Source organism: Hippopotamus amphibius, chromosome 6 (genome assembly GCF_030028045.1).
Source record: "Hippopotamus amphibius kiboko isolate mHipAmp2 chromosome 6, mHipAmp2.hap2, whole genome shotgun sequence".
NCBI lineage: Eukaryota > Metazoa > Chordata > Mammalia > Artiodactyla > Hippopotamidae > Hippopotamus > Hippopotamus amphibius.
In genome coordinates this window covers 165,127,582-165,140,042 of record NC_080191.1, presented here as the reverse complement: position 1 = coordinate 165,140,042, position 12,461 = coordinate 165,127,582, and the positions used below count along the sequence as shown (strand labels likewise).

Here is a 12,461-nt window from a genome sequence, read left to right as displayed (position 1 = left end):
CAGGATGGTATCCATGGCAACCTACCACAGTATATAGGTAAAGAACAGCACAAGCAATGACTTTGAGATCCTTGAGAGGAAATAAATCAAGTGGTGAGGGATGGGCTGTGGGTGGGGGGATGGCATGACTAGATAAGAACAAATATTTCCATTCAATAAACCTACGAATTTTAAAGCACTGTGTTAGGGCACAAGAATGGAAAAGATAGAGTTCTTTTTTTTTTTCTTTAGATCTTTACTGGAGAATAATTGCTTTACAAAGCTGTGCCAGTTTCCGCTGTACCACAAAGTGAATCAGCTGCATTTAACCTATAGATATGCAGTCTAGGGGTCGACTGCAGCAAACACTATGAAAGGCACATCGCGGTGGGGAAGTGGAGGAAGAAAGGCCAAACAGAAAACATGCAGAAAATCTTCATGGAGAAAGAAGATCTGAACTGGATCTTAAAGGATAGGTAGAGTGCTAACAGTTATTCAGGAGGAGGGGAGACGTGGAGAAGGACACTCCAGGGACAGGAAAAAGTGTAAACAACTTCCCTTCACTCTTATAGCATTTTGCCCTCCATGTTAGTACTTACCTAGCTCTATCATAATGATCTCTTTTCATTTCTCTTATCTCTTCCTCTAAAGTTTACTTCTATGTGGTAAAGGGGGGGAAGGTGGTGGATGAGTATTGTATCTGCAGAGTCAGCAATTTGTCCAATACTGGACACGTGCTAAATGCTCAACACATTCGTGCTGCGTGATCAAAAATATGAACTGAACCAGAGAAGCAAAGACACAAGACATGGAGCTGCAAGCTCATGTGATATGCAAATGATAATAAGAAGATGAGTATATAGTCGTGTAAGACATGGGATGGGTGAGCTGTAGGACGGGTGGGGGACGTGGAAGTAAGGATACAGAGTTAAACTGAGATATGAGGTTAGAACTGTTAGAAATATCTATTAACATTTTTGCTTCCAAGATTAAGTTGTTATAGAATACACCACATTTGTTCACAGACTCATAAGAGTTTTATACATCAGTCACTTTCAGTGAGCAGAACTAGATCATCCAATGTTTATTCAATAAATATTTACAAAATCTCCGCTATGTGTCAGGCACCGTGTTAGAAGCTGGGCATGCAGTAACTAGTAAAAACTGAAATGGCCCTTATTTCCATAGAATTTTCTAGCCCAGTCTAATTCACTTAATTCCTAAATACAAAGCATATTGACTCAGTTTTGTGGTATGCACTTCATATTCAAGACAAAGCAAAAGAAAGAAGTCACTACTTAGCACAGAAGAGAGAAATGCAATCGTTATAGTAACAAAGATGAGAGATGATTTAAGTGCTGTCAAAATACAGAGTGGGTGATTCATTCAGCCTAATTAAGCCTCAAGGCTTCACAGATATTTGAACTGAGTTTAAGTTTAAAAAATGAATCAGGACTTCCTTGGTGGCACAGTGGTTAAGAATCCACCTGCCAATGCAGGGGACATGGGTTCGATCCCTGGTCCATGAAGATCCCACATGCCGTGGAGCAACTAAGCCCATGCGCCAAAACTACTGAGCCTGCACTCTACAGCCTGCAAGCCACAACTACTGAGCCCATGTGCCACAACCACTGAAGCCCAAGTGCCTAGAGCCTGTGCTCTGCAGTGAAAGAAGCCACCACAATGAGAAGCTTGCATACCGCAACAAAGAGTAGCCCCTGCTTTCTACAACTAGAGAAAGCCCATGCGCAGCAACAAAGACCCAACACAGCCAATAAACAAATAAATAAGTTTATTAAAAATAAAATATAAAATAAAATAAGAATCTTAGGTCTTCAGAAGCCCTGAAACTATATGTAGAAGGCTATGTGTATATACGCATATGTGGAATTAAATACGTAAAGTTTGGAAAGAAAATATGGTATACACTTCCTTCATACCAAAGCTTAAAAATCACTCCATTGGGACTTTAGGAAAAGGGAAGAGATAAAGAACCAACCAAGCTAAGTTGTCAGATCAAATTGAAACAACACTTTAAAAATAAAGTCTATTACACAGACCTTGGACTAACTTCCCAGCAATATGTGCTATGCCAACAAGAAGGCCAAGCCTGGCACTGTTTCAGAAATGTGTTTTCCTGACGGCACTTTGTCAGAAAAAGCAAAGACTTTCCTATCTTCTAAGAGAGATGTATAAACAATATCTGACCAATTCTGATTAATTTCACACTGAAAATTAAAGATGGATATAAAATACCAACTTTAATGATCACGCTGAGGACAAGGACAACCAGCTTTTTTGAAAACTGATATCCAGAATGATATCTACTCTGCTAAACAGCAATTGAGAGTATTGCAGCAGCTGCTATAAATGTAATATCCAAAGCACCCAATAGAGTGGTCTCTCTGATCCTCAGTAAGAAGGGGAAAAGGGACTTTGTTTTTATAAGTGTCTTTGGGATAAAATTCAAATGCCCAGTTATAAAAATGAGAAAGATAAATAATCCAGCAATATGAAAGTGAAGATGGCCTGCCATATTTTGAAGCTCAGGTCTCTGAATACATTTAATAATAATGGTAAAAACAACAACAAGATCACACTTACCTGTGTCATTACTGCTATATATCTGGAAGACACTGAATAAACAGGCAGCCTCCAATTTATATACACGCTGTGTCCCACAAGTTCTTTTAGAAGCTGGCTATTTGAAATTCAGTAAATCACTTGCAAACCATGGTCTGCTTTCCAGGCTAGTTACAAATCCTGGCTTACTCGACAAACATTTAGTGATGGACAATTTGACTCACAGGATTGTTGAATTAGAGAACTGTGAACTCTGGGCCCTGAATAAAGAAAATCATACCGTGCAGAAGACAGAAGGAGAGAAGACATGCAGGGGAAGAAAGTTCAATCTTGCCCCATTTCCTTAAGATCCTAAGACATAAACTTTACATTTTGTCTTCCCTCCAATCTCAGCTTCTCTGAGCCCCTTTTGATTTCCCAGGGCCCTCTTTTCACAGATTTCCTTATATCCCACAGTCCAGCCTACAACTCAATCTGTGTTCAAAGACTGCCCTGCCCTTCAAAGTGCCCTACGCCCCAGAAGTAAAGACTGGACCGCCCTCTCTGTGCCATTTCTGGAGAGCATAGGCTTTGGGACCACACAGAACTGGCCTGAAATTCCAGATTCTATTATCAGCTGGATTATTTTGAGTAAATTATATAAGATAAGATAATGTAAAAGTCTGGGCTCTTTATACAGATTGCATAGTGTTGAATCTGAGACAAATCACTGTGATCTTGGACAAATCATTCAACCACTTTACACCTCAGTTTCCTTCACTATGAAAGGGAGAAAAGAGAGTCTACTTCATGTTGAGATAACTGAAACTATTAAAGCATTTAGAAGAATTCCTGTGCTCAATAAATGTTAACTATTATTGTTTATGTCTCCAAACATCCATTTCCTAATCTATATAAGGATGATACCTACCTTGAAGGATTGTAATGAGTATTACATATGATAACATTTAAAGTACATAGCACAATGTATTGCACTAGTAAATGCAAGAAATGCTAGTTTCCTTTCCTTCTTTCAATTCATCAGCTTTCATCCTCCTGCTAACAGGGAAGCAAATTTGCTGGAACTGATTAATGTGTCTTTTAACTCTTCATAGAGTTATTTTATTTGTATTACTAAAAGAGATCATTTCTCCAATGTCAAGGTAGGGAGTTCAGCTGACAACAGCTGAAAGGGGACTATTATAGTAGGGCCAAGGTGCAGGGAGTGACTATAGAAGGTGGAAAGCAAAAAAAAAAAATTGCTACACAGTGATAGGAGAATGCAGCTACCAAGAACCCTGATTTTGTTCCCAAGATGGAAGCACTCTTAGGAGTAAAGGTGTCAGTTACCAAAATGTAAAGAAATAAAAAGTAGCATAACACATCAATAGCAACATTTTCATAATCGGAGAATAGAGAGGATGGCTGGTTACTAGTCATCCTCTTTTGTCATCTGCACATTGTTGGGTATCTGCCATGGTGACGGTTTTACCACCATGACTTATTTTTCTTGGTCTTCTTTCCAGGCTTTCTGCTTTCATTACCCCATAAACATTCCAGATTTTTATTTTAGCTCCTTTCTCTTCTCACTTTATTTTGTCTTCTTAGGGGCTTCAACTATCACATAGATGCATCCAATTCTCTGTCTCCAGCTTTGATTTTTTTTTATAAGCTCTAGATCCATACACGTGTAGCCACCACCTGTGGGTCACTGCCACCTGGATGTCACACAGATAAATCTAACTCAACATGACATGATCTAAATTCATTACTTGCTCCCCAAACCTGCTCCTCCTCTGCTATTTCATACATTGGTTAATAGCACCGACATTAGTCAAATCAGGAAAACCAGAAATCTGGGAATCATTGGAGATATGGAGATGGACATGGCATGATTTTGCCCTCAAGATATAGTCAGTCTCATAAAATACATGCATGTAAATCTGTCCCTCTTCTTAAAACCGACAATAAATTCTCTTTGACATTCTTGTAGAATTTAGAATTCTACTTTTTGATAAGAATAGGAATTCTTATTTATAAATTTGTTAAAATTAAACTGAAATTCTTTGGGACTATGTTGGGGAGGGCATATATCACATTCATTACTGTGTCCCACCCCCCAGACATATTGCATTGAATACAGCTCATCTTCAATAAGTATGTATTGAATATATACATGAATAAATGACTATAAAACAATAAAGGAAGTGAAAAGTGACACTGAAATTGTCACAAATAAATAGCTATCTGAGGGAAAATTTATTTCAAATGGAGAGAACAGGGAACATTTTGCAAAGTGTAGAATTTGATTTGTTTTAAAGGAGGAAAACAAGATGTTCCAGGCAGAGGGAATACATGAGGAAAAAGAGGAGAAAATAATAGAATATGCATAAAAGTAAAATTATTTTTTTCAGACCATAAAGTATTCAAAATATAGAAAAAGTGAATAGGGTCTCATTAGAAAGGAGAGACCTTGTTGCAGATAAATAGATGAACATTTTTTTTGAACCGGAAGATATATTACACTTATTAATATCAAATTGTTAATATAATTCTTTTAATCCTTTTTACTATGGAAAAGTACAATCATAGAGACACTATACAATGATGCCTGTACCCATATCTAGTGTCACAAGTACCAATTAAGGCTATGTTTATTTCATCTATACCCACTCACTGCATCCCAATATTATTTCAAAGCAAATCACAGACATTTTACAATTCAATTTGTAAATATATCTGTGTGTACCTCTAAATGACAAGACTCCTCCGGCAAACATAACTACATTACCATTATCATAATTCAGAAAGTGATAATAATTCATTGATGTCATCAATATTCTGTCTGTGTTCATACTTTTCATGACTAGTTTTATAGTTTGTTTGAATAAAACATGACCCACTTAAGGTCCGTACATTTCATCTGGTTGTTATATACCTTAAATCAGTCTCCTCCACCTCCCCTTCGTTTTCTATCTCCCTTCCTCTTAATCATTTTACTACAGAATGAAGCATATATGAAAAACACTCAGAACATATGTATGAGTTAATGAATTAGTATAAAGCAAATGCTTTTCTAACCATCACTCAGATCCAGGAACAGAACATTGCCAGTCACCCTTGAAAGCCTTTCACATGCCCCATGTCAATCACACCTTCTTTACTATCCCCCAAAGTAGCAACCATCTATACTTTCGCAGTGAAATCACTTCTTCCTTGTTTTCATGTACAATTTTATCACTCATATGTCCTTAGATACTATATTCTCATCCACTATAGTGTTTTAAATGTCTTACATTTCTTTCAATCTATACATTCCCAGTCTGTGCCTTTCTTTTTTTGCAATTTATCTGTTGACTAACACAAGACATTCGGGCTACAGAGTATCTCACAATTTAGATTCTGCTGATTGCAAACTCCTGTGCAGATCAATACATTCCTCTGTTCTCTATAATTCCTGCAAAATAGCAGCAGGATCCAAAGGTTTTATCAGACTCAGATTGAAGCCATTTGGCACAATTATAGGTAATATTGTGTTCTTTCATCAGAAGAAAAATGACTAGGTGTGTCTCTTCTTATGATATTAACAGTCACTGATGCATAATGCTTAGATTTATTAATTCATTGAGGTTTGCAAAGTGATTGTATACTTTTATAAAAATACACTTCCCTGCACTATTTCATTACTCAATGTCTCAATACATTTTTTATAGAAAAGGCAGAATAAAATCTTGACTTTTTTTCTCCTTTATTTACCAGTTTTCAAGATAACATTTTCCTTATTCTCATCCAAATGTGGCCGTATTTTGAAATATCATTATGAACTTACGGATTCAAACTTAATTCATGAAATTTGACCTACTGCAATTAATATCTTTATTAAAGTTCAAATTGTTCCATCTCTGGCCAATGGAAAACTCTTAAAGTTGGCTCCCTAAGTCATTTCATTAATGGCTTAAACAGTGACTGATACTAAAATTTTCAACTAGGATTATAGAATTGTCTATTTCTTCTTTTAATTTTGTCAACTTTTCCTTTGTGTGTTTTGAAACACTGTTATTAAGCATATATACTTTTCATTATTTTTATGCCTTCCTGATGAGTTGACCCTTTTATTATTCTGAAAACTCCTATCTCTGATATTAATCCTCTTTGAGTCTACTTTATATGATATTGGTATATCCATTCTAACCTTTTTATTTTTACTCATTTATTTTTGAGGAAAATTTCTTCTCCATTCCACTTTCTTTTAATCTTAAGGCATTTTTTGTTGTGTTTACTTTCTGTTTGTTCCTCTTAGTTTAGATTTATTTCTGAAATAATTTATTTTCTTCTAAGTTTTTACTGAGTTATATAATTTCTGGAATTCTCTATTTTTTATTTATTTGTTATTCTTACTCATCTTGCATCACTTCTTAAAGTCTTTGTGCCAATTTTTGAAACAGTAGGTTGCAATATGTCCTTCTGGCATGCTTTTATTTTTTTCTGTAGAAATGTTATTCTACTTTTTATTCTCTTTTTTTCTTACAGCTTTGAATGGGGTTTTACCTTGATTCTTATTGTTGCTCATTATCATGTAAAACTAGGTTTTTTTTGAGCCTTAGGATTTGGCAGGATTTTCTAACTTCACAGATATTCTTCATCAAAACTATGGTCTTGAGATTTCCTGACCCTGTTCTGCTCCTCCATTCTCAGCCTGATTCTCTTTCCCTCCTCTGCATTACCCTGATACTGTTTATTCTGATTCCACTCCCAGCAGTTTTTCCTCAGTGTGGGTGGTTGTTTTTCAAAGTTCCAAAGCACTAGAACTATTCCAATTCCTTCAAAATGTCTTGCTCTAGGCTTCTTGGACTCACTCTCTATTAGAAAGCAAAACCCCTCCCAATTTCAGCTGCTATTCTCAAATTGCTTCACCCACTGGCTCTTTTGGGGTTCTCCTGTTCTTAAGCCTGCCAGATGCCATATTATTTCCAACTGCGTCCTTCTCTATAGACACTATGATTCTATGTCGGTTGTATTGGTGATTTATCTCACTTGTTTTATTGAAAGTGATTCTTATGGATAACTTGTCACTGAGTTTTGTTTTAAATGTTGTTCAGGAGTTTTTGGTTTTGGCTCAGTGGATATTTGAAGAGATTAGAAAGCGATGCTGCTGCCACAAGTGTCATCTTCCAACATTTTCATATTTTGATTAAATGCTTTCCAAAACTCTCAGATGTGAAACAGACCACAGATCGACGGTGCCCACAAAGGAGGGCAAACATGAAAACACATGTGAGTAATAAAATACGGTACTGAAGAACCAAAGAGTTGAAATTCACCAGATGAATTAGCAGCTTCTGACTTCACTCAGCAGTGAGTAAAATTGGGCAACATTTCTCAAGTTGTATTTCACAGGAAGTTAATAGAAATAAGGTAGTTCTAGTAGTCCAGTGAATGTAATTTAAGACACGGTGGGCTGAGCTAAAGCGTCTTCACCACTTCCTTTCAAATGGTACAAAATGAGGAAGCAGTAAAAGATTTGTCTAAAGTTATTAAGGAGGAAATTATAAGAAAAATCTCAGTTTCTATATTAACTCAACAAATAATCATCATTTTAGAGAGGGTAAATGCCCTCTAGTTTGCTTACCATATACCAAGTGATGGTTGGATTGACACTGGAAGGAAAAAATCCATCTATGTTTGGACAAGTGATCTTCTGAACGCCATATTCTAAGTATAATCTCTGCACTGGAAGTTTCATGGAAGAATTGAAGCAGCTACCTTTTTGAACCACTTCCAGAGGAAATGCAACTTTGCTGCAATATGTGGTATTCCTGAAAAGAAAAATATGCAATGAATGGGTAGTCTCATTTGCATTTGTTTTGATGTGGCAAATACATTAAAATGAGCTAAGTGAAGTACTGCTATGTATTGAGACTTTTTATTTACATATTAAGTTCATGTAACAATTAAATATTTTATGGAGGTATTTCCTATAACAATTGAAACAAGAGAATAAAAACAGACACAATTAATCACTATTGATAAACTAAAATATTTACATTTTTAGATATGTTCCTAAACATATATGTGTGTGTGTATACTCATATATAATGTTTAATTTTACCCTTAAAACGTCCTCAATAACACTCAGTACTGGTAGGGCAAAGGTAAGAACAGCATATTAACTCATGGTTGATAATAGTATAAGCGAGTTTTGGAAAATAAATGTTTCCAAAAACATTTTAAAAAACCTTATCCTTTGCCCTCGTAATCCTATTTCTGGAGATTTTTTCACATGATAGAAGTAGGAAAAGTGAGAATAGAGAGAGCACATCATCAAAAATGCCCATCATGTACTATATCCGCAAGAAGATATTGGAATCAGTAGAAAAACCTATGAAAAGGAAGACTGTAAAAAAAAATCATGGTACAACCATCCAAAGTTGCACACATATATAAAAAATCAAGCATGAAGGAAAAAACTAACAAACACATAAAATATGTTAAGATGGCTGGGGAGGGACTTCCCTGGCCATCCAGTGGTTAAAACTTCGCCTTCCAGGGCCCAGGGGGTGGGGGTTCGATCCCTGGTCAGAGAGCCAAGACCCCACAGGCCTCATGGCCAAAAAAACCAAAGCATAAAACAGAAGCAATATTGTAACAAATTCTATAAAGACTTTAAAAATAGTCCACATCAAAAAAAAATCTTTTAAAAAACTAAAAGATGGCCAGAGAACTGTATTTATATCGTTAATGTTTATATAAGTCATTTCATCTGTCTAGGGGGTTCTTCTTTTCCCATCACCCTACCTTTCAGACAAAGATCTAAGTCATTCTCTACACACCCCATATCTAAATTAGGATCATCCCCTCAGCACCTTGGACAATTCCTTGATTGAATTCATCATAATTCAAACAAGGGCAGGACCATACGTGTTTTATTTCTTGCATCTAGTGCAGTACGTAAACTTTCAGTAGGCACTGAATAAATATTTGTTAGATACATGGAATAGATATAAAACTGTATTACATATAGGAAAACAATAAAGGGAACATAGATAATAAAAATAAATGATTTTTTAGGGTGATGTATAAATGGGTCATTCATTGTCCATCCTTTTTTGTGATTTCTATTTAAGTCATATTACATACTCAATAACTCATGAATTAAGAGTAAATTCAAAGGAAAGTGTGCGAGAATTCTTACCCTCCCCAAGACTGGAGGACAGAGTGTTTAAAGATGGCTTATGACAATGGTAGTAAGGTGGAAAGGGAGCGTGGCAGGCATGATCTTTACCTACGGATAACAAAAGGTTTTCCAAGTAGAGGTCTCCTATAGGTGGAAGTTATAGAAGGTAAATTTCAAATTAATAAGATACATTTCCTGACTATAAAAACAAAGTGATGAGCAAAGGTTGGACTGATTTTTCCAGCTCCATAAGCCAAATATGGATGTTATCTTAATAGAGGTATTGAAGCAAGAATACAAGCAGTAAAATCCTGGAGGATGAATCTTAACTTTATGGTCTTAAGGACCTCAGGCCTAGGATTTCACAGGGTTCAGGGTAAGGTCATTCAAGTTTAGGAATCACCACAGGACAATGGGAAGCTTCTGGTTCCTCCACCAGATAAGTTCAGTTCAGATTTTCTTTAGAGCTATAGAAGACAGGCAGAGAGGTAAGTTTAAGAGATGGCAATCTGGAAATTGCTAAATAACACTGAGGGTATACTCAGGCTTTGACCGTCACGAGCCTTGCTCCTATAATGTAAAACAAGGCTAGAAATGTTTGAGGGAGAGCTCTAGAGAAGTAGTAGGTTTGCTAAGGAAAAAAAAGAGATGCTAAAGCACTAGAATGCATAGGAGAGACCAAAGTCAACGAGAAAGCTACTGATGACCCGTTCCCACGTATTTGCTGAGGTCCATGTGTGAAATGTTACTACATTAACAATTGTCAAAGATGAAAAGGAGCTCAAAGAACATCTAGGCCAACTTTCTCATTGTGTGAGTACAGATACCAAAGCTGTATTAGGACACAAACAATGGACACATGAGTATTTCAGGCTCCTTGGAAGCCCACACTCCAGTCTTGAGTTCACTCCAATAAAATCAAATAGAAGGGCTGAAAGCCTCAGAAGGAACTTAAGAGGCTACAAGGGACTCCCCAGGCCACAGTAATTGATATGCTTTTTTCTATGATAAAAAAGTCCTTTCTCACTAAATCATAACATTGTTTAAATTTATCAAAATATAGTCATAGTTCTCCTTCAGAGAATAGTTAACATCTATGAGAGCCAAGGGGCATTCAGAAGGTGTGGGGTTACCTATTCTCCCATTATGTTCTTCTGTTATTGTTATGTCATCCAGTGCTATTCTTATGGGCTGGGTTGTGTCCCCTGCCCCAAATTCAGATGTCGAAGCTGAGTATCTTAGAATGTGGCTGTATTTGGAGACAGGTCTTGAAAGAGGTAATTCAGGTAAAATGAAGCGATATGGGTGGACCCTAATCCAATATAACTGATGCTCTTACGAGAAGAGGAGATTAGTACACAGAAGACACAAAGGGGAAGTGATGAGAAGACATGGAGAGAAAATGTCCATCTTCAAGCCAAGGAGAGATGAATGAAACCAACCCTGCTGACACCTTGATCTTGGAATTCTAGCCTCCAGAATCATGAGGAAACATATTTCCATCATTTAAGCTATGCGGTCAGTGGTATTCTGTTATGGCAGCCCTAGGAAAACCAATCTACTTATTAAATAGTAGGTAACTATGTTTAAAAAAATCCATAACCCAGATGGGAGTTTAAAAAACAAAGTAAAGCCTGGAAGCTAAAAAGGGACCTCAGGAAAAAAAAAAGTAGCCAAAGTACTAAACCTTAAAAATGTTTATTTTTCAGAGGATCCTCAGTTTTCTCAAGATTTTTTTTTTTAGAGCAAAAACAGCATTAATCTGTTGTAAAAGGAAAATTGGTATATTGTGAATTAAAATGCAAAATCTACATGAAATTTCAGAAAAAAACTGGATTTGAAAGAAATTTTGCAGTAATGGTAGGGTGCTTTGGATTATATTCTTAGATTCCCAGAGATCTGGTGTTCGTTTGCTTTTTAGGGAAATTTTGGTGGAAAAGTTTGAAAAGCATTTTTCTAAGTATGCTTAATGCCTCTCAGATATTCTTTCCCCTATATGGCATCCTGAGGCTTTATTCTGTGCCAGGCACTTAAAACGTTGCCAAGAATAACAGATATGAATGGGTTCTACTGTCTGCCCTGTTCATGGTCTAGGGAAACAGATATACCACCAGGTGAGGCAGATTTGTGTCAGGGAAAGGGAACAAGTGAACAAGCCTCCACCTCTAGACAAACCTGATGTGTGTCAGGTTTGCAAAGGAACCCCCTATGGAGAATGTTCTCGGAAGCTCAGCCATTTTCTCTGCACATCTCCTTCAGCTAACCTCAGCTAAGCCGCTGAGGTGAAGTGTAACTCTCCCTAGATGCTTCCTTCTTCCCCTTCCCACCTCACAGCCCATGCATCATTTGGATAATGGTTCAGGAATGAAAGGGAAAAAAGAACGTCACCACAAAGGTCAGGCTACCTTAACATGCAGGTATAGTTGCCTGTGTCATTGAGGAGTGTGGGCCGGAACCAGAGCACATCTTTCTCCTTACTGATGCGGTTCTCAGGGAGGCGGAAGTTAATCGGCTCCTCCAGGTCCCGGTCCTGCCTAGTCCAATACCAGATGAGAGTAAGGCCTGCTGAATGGGCTGTGCTGTAGTTATATTTCAAGAAGTGTTCAAAGAGTGGGCACTTGATACGAGCTGGCTCATCTTCATACACTTGGATCTGCCTCATGGTGTCTAGTCCCCAGTCATCACAGCGTTCTGGAACAATCAAAAAGAAAGAAAAGGCAGATGAGTCACCTCACCTGCAGAGAAC

At 37.0% G+C, this 12,461-nt stretch overlaps 1 protein-coding gene across 4 annotated transcripts in view; it reads right to left on the bottom strand.

Annotated features, from left to right (window-relative positions):
- IL1RAP (interleukin 1 receptor accessory protein) overlaps positions 1-12,461 on the bottom strand; it is a 129,546-nt gene that overhangs the window by 36,181 nt on the left and 80,904 nt on the right. For all 4 annotated transcript variants that reach the window (XM_057738548.1, XM_057738549.1, XM_057738547.1 and 1 more), the window contains 2 exons: positions 12,121-12,406; positions 8,171-8,357 (listed from right to left, as the gene is read on the bottom strand). In XM_057738548.1, the coding sequence (XP_057594531.1) occupies positions 8,171-8,357; positions 12,121-12,406 (473 nt within the window). The remainder of the gene's footprint in view (positions 1-8,170; positions 8,358-12,120; positions 12,407-12,461) is intronic.